General features: G+C 46.8%; 1 protein-coding gene across 2 annotated transcripts in view; it reads right to left on the bottom strand.

Annotated features, from left to right (window-relative positions):
• The window catches only part of ASTN1 (astrotactin 1), a 288,385-nt gene that overhangs the window by 20,448 nt on the left and 249,604 nt on the right, over nt 1-18,333 (bottom strand). For both annotated transcript variants that reach the window (XM_081024738.1, XM_081024737.1), the window contains exons 17-20: nt 8,840-9,108; nt 5,265-5,398; nt 1,575-1,726; nt 424-559 (exon numbers count right to left, since the gene is read on the bottom strand). In XM_081024738.1, coding sequence (XP_080880864.1) covers nt 424-559; nt 1,575-1,726; nt 5,265-5,398; nt 8,840-9,108 — 691 coding nt within the window. The remainder of the gene's footprint in view (nt 1-423; nt 560-1,574; nt 1,727-5,264; nt 5,399-8,839; nt 9,109-18,333) is intronic.

Here is an 18,333-nt window from a genome sequence, read left to right as displayed (position 1 = left end):
GCCCTTGCTGTTTGCTTAGCCCGGTGTGCCTTTTCCAACATGACTCTACCTTCTGAAGTTCTACACAACCCAGTTCAGGAGATGTCCTGTAGAGTTAGAATTCATTGCTCCTTTCTTTTTTCGTCTACAACATGTTCCTGGCTTTTCTATCTACTAGCATTTATTTAATTCTGCCTGATGATAAAGTTAGTTGTTTATTTCCCCTCTAGGTTACAAACTCTTTGAAAGATGGGGCTAGGCTATCTCTCTTGCTCCTCTCTCTCCAGTCCCTAGAAGGTTCTGTGTAATGCTGATCGGGATGAGATTTGAGAGACTTACAATATTTTTGCAAGTCTCTGAAGAAAGGCAAGTAGCAAACCGGAAGCAGCTAAAAACCCCGGGGTGTTCGGGGTAAGGAATAACTAGGCAGTATATGTTACTCACATGTAGATGGTGTCAGGTTCCAGGCACCGTATGATTAGAGAGATGGTGGTAAGCTGCTTGTCTGGCACCTGGGAGGGCATGGCGCAGGGAGACTTGGCTCCAGAGAGGATGTCATCCACAAAGCTCAGCACCGTTTCTGCCCAGAGGGGAAGGAATGGAAAAGGCATGAGGAACTGTGATGGTCAAGACACGAGGAGATGGGATCCACTGAGTGAGAACACTGACGCCGCTTGGTCCCCAGTCTTCTTAAATTCCAAGCAAAGAAAGGACTCTTACAAGAAATGGTCTTTTGTGACCGTTTCATAGTTAATAATCAACTTAGAGCCATTTGTCCAGAGTTAGTTCAGAAACTAAGGCAAGACAGGCAGGTGCAAGCTTTTTTATGAAATGCCCTTGGCACTGGCAGAGAACAGCTGTTTTGGCCAATGGTCATTGCCAGTCCTTTCCGGAACCTTCCAAGGAAAGGGCCTTGGAAGAAGCAGTAGACAGCTCTCCATGCCTGAAAGCAGCACATACATCTCCAAGCCTCAGGTGGAGTTTCACCAGGGGGTATTTACCCTGAATTAGACTGTGTATGCCACCATCCAACTGGTGACCACACTCATGCGTAAGTTTTACGGAGGATTTATGTCGATCTTTCCTATGTGTAGACAATGGAATACTAAGGCACAGAACATTTTCCATGGGCTATTTCCTTGCCTTTAAGACTTTCTTTTTCTCACTGGACCTAGCAAAAGCAGAGTTTGCTTTAGGACAAGACATGGGGTAAGCGAATCTGTTTGCACATGCTTTTGCCTGGAGGGGCATAGTCACAAAACGATCTTTTTTTTCTGTAATCATGGCAGTGGTTAGCACAGAATTGTTTCCTAATTGTGGGCAAAGAGAACTAGTGTACTGTATTGTTATTACTTCTGAGTGTGCCTAGAGGCAGTGAAATGGACACCTCTTTTAGAAACAAAAAGAAAAACAAAATCAAAACAAGACTCTGTTAGACGCCCACCATGCAAAAACTCTTAAATGGACAAGATGACTTCGGCTTCTCCGCGTGGCCCAGGACACTGGGGATCTGGAGCAAAGCCGGGAGACAGAGCAGTTTTCTTTGCTTTTTACCCCCTGGCTCAAGATGAGCTCAGGAAGTGGGAGATGCTCACCTGTCTCCACTTTGGAGTGGTCCATCCTGTCAGTGACCTTTTCTTGTCGGATCAGGTAATCTACAATCTGCACTCCGATGGGAGGTTCTGAGTGTCCCCACTCCAGGACCACAAGAGTGCTGCTGGGCTCGTGAACCGTGGACAGTCTCAGCCTGAGTGCAGACAGGAAGAATCATGAAATGGGGACCCAGCTGAGGCCTGCGGTAGGCTTCTGATACCACCCCTGGCCCCTTCTCCTTTGTTACACAGAGAACTCTTCTTTCTCACCTTTCTCTTAACCGACCATTATAATGATCTATTTGAGGGTGTCTTTCCCTAGAGAGTAAAGGTTTCTGAAGATCCTTGAAATCTTTATTGTATTCATCTAAGTGACTGTTACAGATTAGGAGCTCAACATATGTTTGCAGTGAAATAGGTGAGTCAAAGATGAATGAAAGTCTGCACCTCACAGGGTCAGTAGATAGGGTTTTTGAGGTACTCCTCTATAGGGCTTGAAAATATAGTTTCTGGATTTGATCTTGAAAAACAAGAGAATGTGTCTATGATGTTCATACCTAGGTCGGTTGAAGGTGATGTCTAGGACAGCCCTGCATGAACAAGGTCATGGTCAGCTCAGTTTCCAAAGCATTACCACTCCTGGCAGGGTAATGGGATCTCCCCAGCTGGCAGAACCCTGGCTTCCCCTCTTGCTATGGGTACTAATGTATCTTCTGCCCCAGGCCTTCTGTTGGTTGGGCCTTAGAACAGGCTCAGTTTGAAGGTACTGTCCATAGGGGGTTTACTAGGCTAGAGAAAGTTGGCCACGTGTCAAATTATCGTCAGGGTGATGTCCTGTGTCTACAAACCCAGGTTCCGATTTCAGGTTCTGCCTTTGCTCTTGGGTTTCTATGAATCTCCTGATTTCCTGATTCCAGTCTCGCCTTGCTTTTCCCGATTCATAGTTTCCTCCTTCTGTGTAAATTGTCCATTTGGACCACTCTTTCTGCCTTGCCATCGCCTACCTCTTCCTTCATACATTGCAGACACTCAATAACCATTCCTGACATCCACTGGTGGGGATCTCCTAATGGCCCAAGTGGTTTCAATTTGCTGCCTTGTTCTGACTGCATGCGTGTGTCTCAGGTTTCTCACTTGCTTCCAATTCCGTTTCTTCCTAGACCACTGGCTTCTGGGACTTTTCCCAGTTCCCGCTCACCCCAGCGTCCTTCCCTCGCATGCATTCCCTGACGTTCATCTCCCCCCCCCCTCGCTTCCCCTATCGCATGACCACCGTAATCCTGGCTCCCTAGCCTCTCTCAGCTCACAGATGCCTGTCACTGGTCACAGATGCCTGGCACCGGGGATCACTGGGCAAGGTACCGTAGATGTATGACACCAAAGCAATGCTCAATTTCAATTCCACAAATATTTATTAAGCACCCATTACTTATAAGAATGTGCTTGGCGAGTGCTGAAGACGCTGCATTGCAGTGCCAGCTCCAGCTCTTTCTTTGATGGCGTGGTCAATAGACAAACATACAATTACCCATGTGATTATAATAATGTGTGATAAGAACTTTAACAAGAAATCATGGGAGGCTGGGGGAGCCATAGCGAGGAATTCAACTCGTGGGGAAATAATGCAAAACACATGCTCTTTAGTGGCTTACGATGAAGAAGTGCATAGTTTGCATATGACACGAGAGATGGAGTAGACCCAAAACAGTGCGGATATTGACAAATTCATTAATTAGAGTCATATGCAGAGTGCTAGTTTGAAGAAAAAGTATTAGGAAGCTTAAGCAAGTAACGAAGCCTTTCTGAGAACTCCGATTCTGTGAAAATATGGACGAAGGCGGGGCTCTACAGAGAAACAGAAGTGTGTATGATTTACACGGACTTATGTAAAACTAAAGTGCATTTCTATCTCCCACTACCAGTAACAATGCAAGCACCTAAGGGCTGCGGCTGAAGGAAGTGATTACAGTAACAAGTGAAGTCCCTGATACGTGTCCCTGTTTATGAAAATGTAGCCCCATCTGACCTTTATCTATGACATTTAGTAAATGCAGGTTTAGAAATGAAATCAGCCTCAGAACATTAATGACTAGATCTTGTATCCACCTGATAACTGTTGGGTGGCTTCAGTGTTACGTGTCAAAGGTAGCTTTCTTAGTTGGTGACTCAGTCTAGAAGCACTCTCTTTGCATAGTGGCTCACTTTCTACCACAAGAAATGGCTTTTACTCATAGTGAGCTTGCTTGTCTTTTGACTCAAGACGTCCAAGTCTTGGCTATAAAGAGCAAGAAGCCAATGGCTGGTGTATCTAAAACTACCCGCCTAGAGAAGACCTGTAGGTAAGAGAAGATGTTAGCTTGTAATGACATTCTACTGTGTTCTTCTCTTTCTCAGTTGTCTTCCTGCTCAGTCCTGGCCCTTTAAATGCCCACCTGCATGTCCATGCAAAGCTTTCTTTGCCTTACCAAGCCATGGGGCCATGCTCCTCTAGCTTGTCCTACCAGCAATCTTTATTAGACATGAAACCTCTGTGCTTCACGCCAATGGCAGATGCCATATTATAGGCTCAAAGGGGTTCCCGCCTTGGGCCCTAGCCCGGCAGGATTTACAAGAGTTCAGCCAGTTCTGTTCAGTGTTCCCCTGAGGGGAGGGACAATGGACATGTTCAGTCTCGGCCATCTTTCTAGCCCTCCTCTGTCCACCCCTCCAATGCAGATACCCCCTAATGTCCATCCCTGGTCCTCTGCTCTCCCCAGTTGATATTAATTCTGGAGCATCCTTTCTCGGAGCTGTGATTCCATTTCTCATTTCTCCGGGTTTGAGTTAAATCTTCTTATCGCTAGCATTTACTTTTCCACAGAGCTCCCAACCGTCTTTCCCTTTGACCACTGACCATCATCATAGGACTGCCCCACTATAACTGCAAGGCAGGTCCAAACGGAGCTGTCTCAGACTTGCTCATTTTTTTGATGCTTCTTTTCTTAATTGTGGCTTCTTCATCTCCCCAGCCACCCAGGTCATAAGTCTTAAGTCCATTCTCAACTTATCCTTCCTCCACACGCCCACAGTCAGCCCCAAAGCATCCGTTCCACCCAAAGTCATCTCTCCGTTCTATCCTGTCATTACTATAATGGCTCATGTCATGGCCTCTTAGCCGTGGCTCTGCTTCCGGCTCTACGACCTTGGAAAATTATTCAGTCCATCTGAATCCATCTCCTTTTCTATTACAAGGGTGGGGATAAGAGTACCTAACTTCCCCACACAGTGCCTGACATTCAGAGAGTGGGTTGCTGGCTTCGTTAGGATTTTGACATCCTCCATTGCAACAGCTCTTTTACCCCTCATGTTCTAGCCATGCTATCCTAGTTTCTCTACCTTCAAGGAGAAATTCAAGAGGCACCTCCATCACGAAGCCTTCACCATTCCCCAAATTCAGACTTTGTCATTCCCTTTCCCCACTTTCTTTCAATGTCTCCTATAACTTATCAAACTATCCCTTCTATTCTTACAATGTGTGCTCCTGCCTGCTCTAGAAGACTGTACTCTCCCTGGAGGCAGGTACCACATCTTCTTTTTCTTGCTGTTCCCCGGTACCCAGCCTATAGCTCTGTGAAGAGTAGACCCTCTATAACGTGTGTCTGCAGCATCATGTGGAGGCATGCGTGAAAGAGACAGGTGGAGAGGGACGCGTACACGGGTTGTGGGAGAGGTGCACAGGTGGGCAGACCATCGGCTCCGAAAGCAGTGGAGTCGCAGCGACACCAGTCCTCAATGACATCGCCAGTCCCTGAGCACCACAAAGAGCTCATGGTGGCCTCCTGCAAGAGCTGCAAGAGAAGGCAGAGAAAAGAGTGAGTGTCCGGGGGCTCTGCTTGGCCCTAAGTCCCTTCCAGCCAGTAGGCTGTCGGAACACGTCACCATTTTGTGATCTGAGATTCCTACCCCAGGAGATTGGGTCTGGGAAGCCTGGGCCTCCTAAGACCTCTAGGGCCTGCCTCCTATTAGCATAACAGTTCATCGGGGTGGTTGAGACATTGGAAGTATCTTACTCCACTTCTCACCTCCCTCCTGTTCCTCCCATGATGACCTCTATGCCATACAGTGGGGGCCTACCTTGACCACTCTTCCCTCTGCCCAGAGGCACTTAGCCCCGTCTCAACCGCCTCTCTGTGCTTCCTTTTCTGCCCTCTTCAGCCTGGCCCAGTGTTTCCTCTGCATTCCTTCAACAGGCCCTGTAGGTCATTGTTTACCCACGCGACTCCAGCTCTGCCAATCACTGCCATATGACCTTGAGCAAATTATACAAACTCAGCTTCCTCAGTGGTAAACGGGATGAAAATAGTACTTTCCTCATAGCTGTGGTGACGACTCAATAAAATAAGGCATGCCAAAGGGCACAGCATAGTACCTATGCTATGCACACTTCAGTCACATATCAATAGTACACATGAGTCATCAGTAAATGCCAGCAGTTATTATTATCTTTGGATGACAGGGCTGGGTCTCATATGGAAGCCTCTAAATACCACAGAGCCTAGAAAAGCCTAGAAAGACAACTGTACAAAAATCAAAATGTCCGAGCCCAAAGCCAGTATCCTACCTTTCATGCTTTCAGAACTTAACATGGGCCATTTTAGATCGCAAAAGTTGAAATAAGTGTTCATACCCCCTCAGATTGGGAGCCTCCACGGAGTGGGGACCGATTCTTGATTATCACTGTGCTTTGCGCAGACTTTCAGAATTCACAGGGCCTTTTTAGGTGCTAACGCTGGAGTTTGAGCTCCATGAGAAAGAGCTGTTGTGATTTACAGTGGAGGACACTTAGAGTCAAAGAGGTTAGTTACTTGCTCAGGGTCACAGGCCAGTGAGTGGGGCAGCATCAGAACGCGAGCCCAGCATGACTGATGGGACACCTCAGGCTTCTTCCAGCAAGTTCTCTTAATTAATGCTGTGTCCACCAGCTCCCAGCATGAAGCACAGGGCATAGTCAGTGGGTGCTGACTTTATGCTTTCGCCTGATAGAAGCAAATTCAAATCAAAAGATGTATTAAAAAAAAAAAAAAAACTTGGAAAAAGAGGATAAATTCTAGATGTGTGTGGCCCTTTGGTGATGGAATAGATGTTAGAGAATAACGATAACAACAACAAAAAGTCTGGGAAGCATCCCTGGTCTTCAATTTGGGCAACTCGGTAGAAAACCACGCCATTCACGGAGATGGATGCCCAGGGGAATGGTTTAGGATGGAAGATGATGAGTTCAGGTTTGTTGGGTTTGAGCTACCTGGTTAGTTATGTTCAACCCAACTTGTTTCTAGATTGGAATCACAGACGAGACTGAAATATGGCATCAGAGATTATCTAGTCCAACAGAAGGAGAACAATCAGGCCACAAGAGGTAATAAAACTGGCCCAAAGCAATACCACAGAGGTAGAGACAAGAATGCACACAGAGTTATGAATGCCACGACCCCTTTGCTTTATCTTTGCTCCTTCACTCATCTCCATTCTTTGGGAGAAAGGGCAAAATTAGAAGGAAAAGCAGAGGAGCAGAGAGAATGGCGAAGACAGGATATGTCTAAGGAGGAACAGTGAGAAGAAACATAATGGTGACGACTCCTTCTCAGGACACCTTGTCTGTGTGTTTAGAAATTAAAGGGTTCAAAATACAGCCAGATGGAAGGTATCCCCAACACCTCTCTTAAGACCAAGGCAGAGAATCATGGGAGGTCTGGCAAATACAAAGGTCTGGCAAGTAGGGGATCTGAAAGGCGGCTGCCCAACACAAACGTCCTCTGCTTCCTCACAAGGCCCCTGCAGGAAGTGGGGACTCCTTGTCCTCCTCCCCCACCAAGCTCTTCTCTGTTCTGCAGCTTTGCATGCCTTGGCCAAAGGACAGTTCTGGGAGGGAGCTCCCTGACTCTGCCGTTTCCAGGCAAGTGCACAGCAGCTCTTGGGGTGTGAGCCGCAGCAGCCTTGGGTGCTCACAGAAGGGTAGGTCAGGGCAGGGCTGGGCACTGGGTTACAGCCACTGCAGCTCTGGGTCTCCATGGTGACAAGAGCCCTTCCTTCTCGTCATCCTTGCCAGCCCCCCTCCAGTGGTCTCTTCTTTTCCATTCCTCTCTCCGTAGTCAATGCTGTTAGTTTGAAGAGTTTGTAGGCCAAAGGAACAATTTATCTTTTTGTTCCTGTGAAAAATCTTATTTTCAAACACTCAATGAAATATCTGTGGCAGAGGCGGATAAGGAGAGAAACACACACACACACATACACACACGCAAAATCCCTCCTGTTGGACTAGGCACCGCCTATGAAACTGTGACACACCAGGTGTCCCTTAAAAGAGGAAGGAGAAAGCAATTATCACCCCACCTGGATGGGCACACTTCTCAGGCAGGCAAGCAGCTCACCGCTGTGACTCTAGTATGCCTTGTCGGTCACCGTTGCCTATCGTTTCAGAAGTCCCACACCCTGAGCTTGCGTGTTTTTATTTTTATCATTGTTGTTGGCACTGTGTGTATTTTGAACCACTCGGTTCTTTATGTCCTTCAAAAGATCAGAGGGAGGAAATGAGCTAAATCACTGCCTCGCCCACGTTTCTCCAGTTTATCTTTTTTGGTCCCTTCTTGTTCTCCTAGCACCTTTGGAAAGGGAGCGGCAGAAGGACAGGAGGGGTGGGTGGAAGGTGTCATGACTGGCAGCATAATGCAAGGAAGAAAGAGCTGCATGGACATGGCATTTTGTTCTCACAGGCAGAGTGATGGGCCAAGCCGACCCCCTCCAGGCTAAGATGGCTGCGTCCTTCCCTTTGGGACTGATGCCCGACAGGCTCCTCCTAGTCTAGCTGCACCTGGTCCGGACTTGGGATCAGTTACAGGAGCTGTTCCCCCCTCCATGCCAACAAGGGGAGGCAGAGCTGAGCCTCCTCCCACGATGTGCCCCCGAGGCTTTCTGAACAACGATGTTGGTGACTGCAAACGTCATGACTCCCTATGGACCTTCTTCCTCCAGCCCTTGTTGCTGGAAGACCTACACAAACGATGAGCTGTGACTCCTGAGTCATCACCATGGGAGTTGTGAAGGCATTGACTTGATTTAACATGCAGCCATGCAAATCTAAGCAAATGAGGTGCCTGGATGAGCTAAACAAAAAGTCTCACTATCCATATTGTCGCATGGAGCTCCACTGCACCCTGTCACCTCCTCAGGCCATTTGCAAAGCCCTCTGTTGTTGCTGAGCTGTCCCAAGCCCCAAGTTCCAGGCCTCTTACCCTCTGGGTCTGGTTGTTGGTCACCAGCTCATAGATGGGGGCTGCTCTGGTCACCTCCAGCAGAACTGGCTCAGCAGGGGTGTCAGGGCTGGATGTCACGTGACACAAGGGGCAGGACGAGGGGCACCGTCCCTTGCTCTGGCACTCCAACCGGACTCCAGCTGCCATGCGCTTGGTGCCAGACTCTGACAGGCTGGCGATGTATTCTGGGAACGTCAGCACCTTGGGGTCTCTTTCCCGCTCCTCTGACTCGTCAGATGGGGAGTTGCCTGCCACATACAAAATAAAAAGGAACGGTGAGGGAAGCTAAAGAGCAAGGACTTCCATGACCTCATGGCCCCTGAGTGCTGGAGTCAAATCCTTGAGGTCAGAAAGTGTCACCGAGCGGGTACGTATGCGATTCTGTTGGGCCCCTCAATCTGGGGGACCCCATCTCCTAAGAACCCACAGAGTTGGAAATGGCCCTCCGAAAAGGTCGGTGACCCTTCTGAGAGTCCTCAGCTCCACTGGCCATCTCGGGACGCTGCTGCAGTACCTATGCAGGACTCTGGGCATTACTGATAAGAATGAACAGTAATAGCAGTGAGCAAGCACTCACTGGACTATGTCTCAGTCCCCGCATCCACGAATGGAGGTATCAATAGCACCTACTTATAGCGATAGGTAATGAATAAACTGCAGGATGATTTTAAAGCACATAATACAGTGGCTAGCATGTACTGAATCACCATCATAATCTTAATAGTTTCGGTAAGATTTGCCGAGCCTGTGCATACTAGGAAAGTGGTATCTGTTCAACCCTTATGCCAGCTCTCTGCCTGGAGTTCTATCACCGCACCCATTTCAAAGATGGGAAAAGTGAGGCCAAGAGCCTCAAGGTCACACAGGTAGTATACTGTGAGATCTGAGATTTGAATCCAGTTCTGATTTCAAAGCCTTCATGTCATAGGGGAAGACCAGGATGTCTCTGCTTCATTATTAATCAACGTATTGAAGATGGGGAGGGAATTCTGACTTTTTCAAAAAGATCTGCACTCCCAAGCCTGAGAGATGGGTCCTTGGTTGATGAGTAACAGGGAGTTGGGGGAGCTCCTGGTTTAGTTTTGGAGACAAACATTGGGAATGCCTCCTAGAAAATAAAAGTGTGTTCTTTATGAAAGAAAGCATTGCTTAGTAGTTCTCTTTCAAGCCTTCGTAGTTTTCCATTTCACGTATTATTTCTAAAGGAAGATGGAAGTAGAGTCAGCTGACAAAGGCCAGGTGTTCCTTAAACGCTCCCTGATCCTTTGTAGTCCCAGACATGAAACAATCTCAGGGAGCCAGTGGGCTTTTGGAAACAATGGGCAGATATAGAAGATCCATTCTGGTTCTCTCGGACACGTCAAGAATGTGATGCTTGATGGGCTGAATCTTTGGGGGAACTGGTTGGGAGGATTTGCCAAGCGGTTCCAGAAGGTGACTGAGATCTGACTCATTGAGTTCATAGCAGAGTTCTCTCTTACGGGGTCCAGGAAGCGCTCTGCTAGTTTCGCTCTTGTTTGCTGTGTAACGGGAGGCATTGCAGCACGGCTGTTTCCCAGATGGGCATCGTCATTATGCAGATGAGGCATTTTCACCCTGCAGCTCCAGGGCCGTGGGCCTCCTCCTGTGCGCTAAGGCAAAGGACTTAGTGACTATAAATAGGGAAAGAATGTATTTCCCATTTTCACTTTGTTTAACGGATCCAGAGTGGAGCTCAAGCCTTTTCTAGCTTATCAGAGACCTACATCCCTGCACACACCAAAACCAAGGCTGATATTAAATAGGAAGCCCCGGAGCCCACACACCAGCGAGCCCCAGTCACGCCAAGCACCATGTAAATCTTGATTAGACATTCAGACTTATGCAACTCATGGCTGGGCGTATTTGTAAAGCGGCCATGATGTGGAGGGACGCTGCTCACCCAGACCCTGTCAGGTCTCCAGTCTTCTTTAACAGGCCATACGGACTGGGTAAAATAAGTGGGGGTGGGGTCTCTTAATGTTATTTTTAGAAAAACAGGCCTTCATTCATTGGGAAAGTGAATGAAATTTTAAAAAAATCAGTAAAGATAAAGTGCTTCTTCTCAAGATAAGAGTTTTAGAATTTTGCCTTGCAGGCCTTACCAGAGAGCTTGAGGGTCTCTTGGCTGGCCCTCAGGCCCCTTACCATCAGATGCATTTCATTGTAAACCCACAGCCCTCCTCCTTGAGAATGAATTCAGAGGCTGGAAAAAAAGAGTTTCCAGGAAATGACCGCCAGATGGCGCAATCGAGTCTACAACGACGTCTGTGAGAGAAAGAAAATGTGCGCTAAATTCTGTGATCACTTTAGCATCACCGAAAATAAACGTAGGGAAAAGTAACACATAGTGACTTAAAAAAAAAAATCGTGCTGGCACAATTTTTCTCACTTAATAAAAAATTAACGAGTAAGACAATTCCACGTGAAACTTATCCTAAGGAGAAAAATACAAAGTGAGACACACAAGATAATGAAGGGACAACAAAACCCATAAGGGGAAATATCCCCTACCCCCATATCCTTCACATGAAGTACAATTTACTTCAAGGGGATACTAATAGGCCACCAAATTCCTTTTCTCTCACCTTTAATCCCCCAATACCAAGGAACTGCCCCCACCGGCTATATACACATCCACATATATAACCCCTGTGGGTTCATTGCTCAGAAGGGACAGACCTGACAGACAAGTGAGGCCACTGGAGGGCACTGCAACCCCAAACAGTCGAGCTGAGTGACAGCCTCCCGCCCGGCAGCACTCCATCGTTAAGGCTTGTAATGGCTGTAAACATTTGAGGGGCTGGCTGCTCGCCTTGCTGTCTCCTGGCTATCACAATTAAAATCAAGACGCAGCGACCTCTCCTCCCCAGGGTCCTTCAGCCCTGGACAAGTGCAAGGTTAGGGAGAAGAGATGGGAACAATGCAAAAGAAGATGGTGGGAGGCCACCAAACTCTTTTTAATTCAGAATCATAGTTGCCTTCTGAAAATATCCCGGTCCAGATAAAGTGGGCCCTGCTGGAGGCCAAGACTAACCACCCTTCCGGTCCCCTCATTATACAGGATGGAGCTGTCTAGAGAAGAGCTGGATTTACACAGAAGGAATGAGCCGGGAACTCCCAAAAGGCTCTGGCAAAGAATAGAGATGTGTGCGAGAGAGAGATTTTTCAAGGAGGAAATGCATTTTCCATGCGCAGTTAAAGATAACAATTGGGAAATACTCCTTAAAATGATGGAGTCCGGTGGTGAAAGCCCAGATAAATCTCCCTTTACCCGAAGAGAACACCTTTAACCATCATGTCTGTGGCAAGTGAGAGAGTAATTCAAATCCTAAAAACTTCAGGAGGGTCTGATCTTTGACACTTGCTTTTAACTCCCCCTCGGTGCTGGAGTGGGCACAGAAAGGAATGCGCGTGGAGAGTCCCAGGGAGGAGACGTGCCTTATTTCCTTATGGTTCAATGTCTCCCCACTTCCCCTGCCCACTCCAATGACTCTCCTTTCCACCTTCTAGATCCTGGGTAGAAATACTCTAGTACTTTGAGACACTATATCGTCTTTTCATAAAATTAATATTCCATTTCAACAAGTACGCAGTCTCTGGACATAAGAAATAAACCACAGTTAAGGTCTTAAAAGATTACACTTGACGTAGATGCCTTCTAATCAAGAATACCTGGGGGTGGCCTCCTCTCACCCTTATTTGCAGAATTCACCCCGTTGCTCTCAGGGGTGGTTGTGGGGTCCAGCCGTGACACTTAACTTTCTTACAAGTAGAGGAACAGCCAACCTGGAATGTAGTTAACAACCCCAAAACTGCAAAGCGTTTTGCAAATCCAGTTTGCTATAAATAAATGCCATTTGCTTGAGGCTAAATCTGTATCCTACAGCACAGAGTGGATGAATTTCCCCAATAGAATATCGTGGTAGGAGAATATTGGCCTCCTCGATGTTCAGAATCTCACTGTGGACGTGCCCATGGCCTTGGGCATGTACATACTGACCCACCGAGACTCACTCGGGAGCATATGCGGATGACAAAAGTGACTGAGCCATCCGCACGCGGGGTCTGCTCTGCCAGTGGGAACTGACAGGTCCTGAAGGTGAATTCGTTGCTATGAAGTAAATTGGTACAATTCCTGTAGGATTCTGGGATTGCTTTAAGAATCTGTCTCCTGAGTTAGTACCCAAGGCAATGGGATGCTAATGACATCACAGCCAGAACTACAGAGGTAATTCATTAGGCAGCAAAAAAATGAAACGCAAGCTACTCAGGTCCCAGCTTTTGGAGACAGCTTCAGAGCTACCGAAAGGAAGCTGGACGTGGGGCGAAGGAAGCATGACCATAGCACACTGAGCCCAGAAGTCTACCAACACCCTGCACTCCAGGTCCCCCCCCATCCTCAGCCCACTCTTGTGTTCACAGCGGATGTTCTGAGTTATCTGAACTCACATTTCCGTCCATGCACCCATGCTCACAGCCTGTCTTTGCACACAGAGCTTCAGGTCACTCTGGGTGCACTTCAACTGAATTGCTAGGCCTGCCATGGGACACACTCTCTGAGCCCTGAGCAAAACACAATATGGTGGGGGCGGACGGTGGCTCAGTTGGTTAGAGCGCGAGCTCTGGGCAACGGGGCTGCTGGTTCGATTCCCACATGGGCCAGCGAGCTGCACCCTCCGCAACTAGAATGAAGTCAATGAGCTGCCGCTGAGCTCCCGGGTGGCCAGATGGCTCGGCTGGTTGGAGCGCGGGCTCTCAACCACAAGATTGCTGGTTCGACTCCCACAAGGGATGGTGGGCTGCGCCCCCTGCAACTAACAATAGCAACTGGACCTCGAGCTGAGCTGCGCCCTCCACAATTAAGACTGAAAGGACAACAACTTGACTTGGATGGAACTGATGAGTCCTGGGAAAAACACACTACTGTTCCCCAATAAAAAGTCCTGGAAATACACACTGTTTCCCGATAAAGTCCTGTTCCCCCTCTCCAATAAAATCTTTAAAACACACACACACACAACACAATATGGTGGATTAATAATCAGAGAAAAGAGGATATGGCATAAACTGGCTACTTCTCTCTATATCTCTGTGTAACATAATCAGTGTCCTGGGGTCAGAGACTGTGTCTCCCTCATTTTAGACACTCCTTTGCCTAGTATAGGTGTATATATCCCTATCTCTATCTAGTTATCTGTCTATCTATCTATCATCATCTATCTACCTACCTATCCTTTATCTATATCTATCCTCTATTTATCTATATCCATAGATAATCTATATCTATATCTATCTACCTACCTAATCTACCATCCATCTATATCTCTTTATGAGTATCTATCTGTCATCTATTTATCCATATATAAATAGATGGATATAAATAGATGGATATAATTTTGGGGGGGAGGGGTAAAGAGGAAGTGAACATATTAAATCATGACCATAGATTTAAAATTTATTTAAAAAATAAAACATAAAGAATCAAACCAAGATGATTACTAGAATTAGTGGGGTGATCATATTGTAAGGTATAAAAATATCAAATCACTATATCGTACACCTGAAACTATTGTAACCAATATAATATCGCATACCAACTATACTTGAATTAAAAAAAGAAGCTTAAAACAGTTGGTAAAATTTAAGGGCAACAGTTTTCCCCTAATAATTCATCCAGCTTCCTTCCATCAGCTCCGGTTTAACTGTGTATTATGGTTATCGCTTCCAAACACTCTTATTTTAATGTTATAAAGGTGTACAGTACCATTTTAACAAAAAAGAATAAAACTAAAACATGGGTAAATCATCTCTAGCCCCTCACTAAAGTATCAAACAATCAACTAGAAAGAACAAAGCCTTATTCTGATGACAAGGAAATGCACATCTCTGGCAGAGACCTGTTCCCCAAGTGTAACAGGACCTTCATATGCTTGCTCGGAAATCCACTTGAACTTGAGCAGACACCTCACACTCAAACGGTCGTCGTCCCTGCCTCCGTCCTCTCCCCAGCACTGGTCCTCCTCTTGCTGGCCTTAGCTCAGCAAATGACACCAACTTCCCAGGTGACAGAGCCCAGAAGCCAGGCTCCCTGGTGGGTTCCGTCCTGCTGTCACATACCATCACCCAGTCTACTTAAAGGGACATCATGTATCTCCCCACACCGCCCACTTCTCTGCTTGCCTGCTGCTGCCCCAGGGCAATGTAGTTTCAAGTGCAAGGTCTGAGTCAGGCTGCTGCTGTGATTTCTGACCTTACCACTTGCTAGCTGTGTAATTTAAGGTGAGTTTCATAACCTTTCTGGGCCTGGGCTGTCTCGTACATAAAATGGGAGATCATAACGGAACTGATTTCTTAGGCTGTGGTAAGATGCACTGGGATCATCCAGGAGGAGAGTTGAACAGCGTCTGGGACCTAGTGGGTGTGCTCTAAATGTAATTATTCTCACAATACCTGTCTGCTTACCAGCCCTGTCCACTAGCCATACCATATCAAATGGTGGGCTCCCTGGGGGGCAAAATGATGTCTTGTGCGTCACTATAATACCCTACAGTGCCTAACATGTAGCATAACTAATGCACTGAACAATTCATCAAGCAAATATTTACTGAATGCCTACAAGTATTTGTTGAATTAATAAATCATTTATAATGACGTGTATACAAAGTGATGGCTCTGTATTCTGTAGGTACTAACTGGATAGGCTGGTTTTAAATTCATTTTTTTGCCTTGCTGTCCTGGTTCTTTCAAGATTTTAAGAAGAGGGCCATCAATCCAGAGGGAGTCCCAGTACTTTCAGGTACAAATGGGAATTGGTTGGAGATGGTCTAGTTGCAAAGATTGAAGGAAATACTGCCAAAGTACATTTTGCAAATTTTCTAAAACATACCCATACATCTCAAAGGTCATTACTGTGCAGTGGGTAATGAACTGCCTTGAGATTTAAGGATTTGAGCTTGAGAAAAGGAGTAGTAGCCAGCTCTGGTTCTGAAGAACAGGCTGTGAGTGGTTCTCTTGGGGCTAGACAATGTAGGGAAGGTTATAGCCACTAATGTCACAAAGTGTCAAAGAGCATGACTGGTGTCCTGAGCCCGTGAGTCCATGGGTACTAAATAGTAGCTGAGGTGGAAGGTGCATCACAGTGTGGGGTCTAGGCAGCTTTGGGAGAGGGGTGATGGCGGTTGTATTGGGATTCAGGATTCCATGTCACCAGCAAAAAGGCAATGGGGGTGAGAGAGAGACAGACAGAGAGAGAGAGAGAGAGAGAGAGAGAGAGAGAGAGAGAGAGAGAGAGATAGAGAGAGACAGAGAGAGAGACAGAGAGAGGCATTCTGTACCCAGAATGGCTATAAGGATGAATGGGAAAACCTGCATCTTTTTCAGTTCCCCTATTTGGCTTTGTCTCAGCCTACACACGGGAGCCCATCCACATTTCCAGACTCACACTCATCACTCCCCATCAGCACACAGGAAACATATCTTTCTTTTGGGATTAAATACTGTAAAACCATTAGTTTCACAACAGTCCAACATGTTCAGGAAAAGTCTCAACTCAAAAAAATTTATATTCTTGTCCTTTCCTACCAATGAATTCACATTTAAAAAAAAAATCCTTGTCAGGATATAGCCTTTACTTTTTGTTCTAAAATGAAAGTCACTGCACACTTCAGATCTGGTTCTTTGGTGTTTCTTCAGGAAGTTTCTGGAAATGGCAGATGGCCTTTGTTACAAGCATGAGAATATAGTTTACCCGTGAGAATCACTGGGTGTGGTGAGGTCCAGTGTAACAATTAGCCGTCATCAGACAGCCACTGGGCACCTCAGCAAAGCACTATTAACTGGGAGTTTCAAGGAAAGGTGTCTTCTGGAAAATTGAAATTTTTGTTTAATTGATACTTAGCCAGCAAATGCTTACTTTTCCTCCAATCCTTGTTGACATTTTTCTTCTCTGAAAATGCAGTGTTCCGATTTTCTGCCTGCCTCATGAAGCATTGCCTACCAAACAGAATTAAACTTTTCCATAAGGTGCCTCAGGCGGTGATTTTGTTCATCAATTAGGACTATGCAGATTTGGAAGCTGGAGGAGACAGAAATCAAATGGTATCTCCACCCCAAATGGCTTCAAATGGCACCCCAAATGGCTTCAAAAGTGATCGATAATCTATACGGTTCCATTTTCTCAAGATTTCCCCTCTTCATGGGCATGTTGTCAAACAAATAATTGCCCGGTTGAAGTCCCTGGCTAATTAGGTTCATGGTAAATTAAAAATTTTGGTGTAGGTGCATCAGATTTGGCATGGGGACAGTTCATTTCAAGACAAGATTAACTGAACTCGCCGAAGCCTCCATCATCCTCTTTTTGGTAATGGTGACGTTCCATTTGGGATGAGAGGTTGCGTCCAAAAACTAGGACAGCAGCATCTACCAAGGGACTCATAACACAAAGAGACCTTGCTGAGCTGGGACCCCAGCAGCACCCCCTTTTTAATCTTAAACGTAGTGTGGGGACGACACAATGAAGACAGCTCAGCAATGCAACCACCGCTTGGAGATCCATCTCTGCGCAACCTGAGGATCTCAAGAGGAACAAAAACAAAACCCAAGGAGAACTGAGAAGCCCGAATGCTATACTTCAAAAATGAACTCCTCTCATCAGCTGGACTGTGAGCCCCGGTAGGCAAGAAGCCGCCTTCTGTCTTGCCGGATTCGCGTGGCTCTCATGCAATGACACGCCTTCGGTAAGCGTTCGACAAATGCATAGGGATGGAAAGAAGCAAAGGGATTTTAGCTCTTTCTAGTCTCCGAGTGCCTGCAGCTGTGCAGGTGACAGCCCAAAGCCTCAGCAGGTTCACCATAAAAGCCAGGCCAGGAAACCTGAGCTGGCTCAGAGGAAGTGTCAGGAAGCGTTCACTAAATACACACGTGTGACGGCTGTGGTACACTGGACTCATACCATCGTTCTCCTCACACACCGAGAAAATGTCTGCCTGTCCTCCCTCCCTCCCATCCTCCCTGCGTATGTATTGAGCATCTGTCATGCGGGGTCTCTGGGCCCGCTCCCCACATAAGAACGCAGGATATGGTGAGGCCAAAAAGGAACACCCATGGAGCCATACAGAGGGGAGTCATATCACTATATTCTCGCTGACGGTTGGGCGAGACACACGAAGTAAGATCCACACGATCTGCAATCCGCCATCCACTTTTCTGCCTGCTAACCAACCAACCAACCAACCAATGTAGGCACGGCAGTTACATCAGTGGCTAATTGGCTAACTGGTTACAGCTGACGGCCAACCAGTCACAGCCAATGGCCATCCACTACCCGAGCCAGCACCTTTGCACGTGAGGCCGAGAGCCTGGAGACTGCTCTCTGGGACTCTGTCCCCACACCATCACTCTGCTCCTGTCATCCCTTGTAGAAGTAATTCCACTGGTCCTTCATGCCCACGTCC

This window comes from Rhinolophus hipposideros, assembly GCF_964194185.1.
Source record: "Rhinolophus hipposideros genome assembly, chromosome: 19".
Classification (NCBI taxonomy): Eukaryota; Metazoa; Chordata; class Mammalia; order Chiroptera; family Rhinolophidae; genus Rhinolophus; species Rhinolophus hipposideros.
Note: the sequence above shows the minus strand (reverse complement) of the source record. Positions and strands in the feature narration are given on the sequence as shown.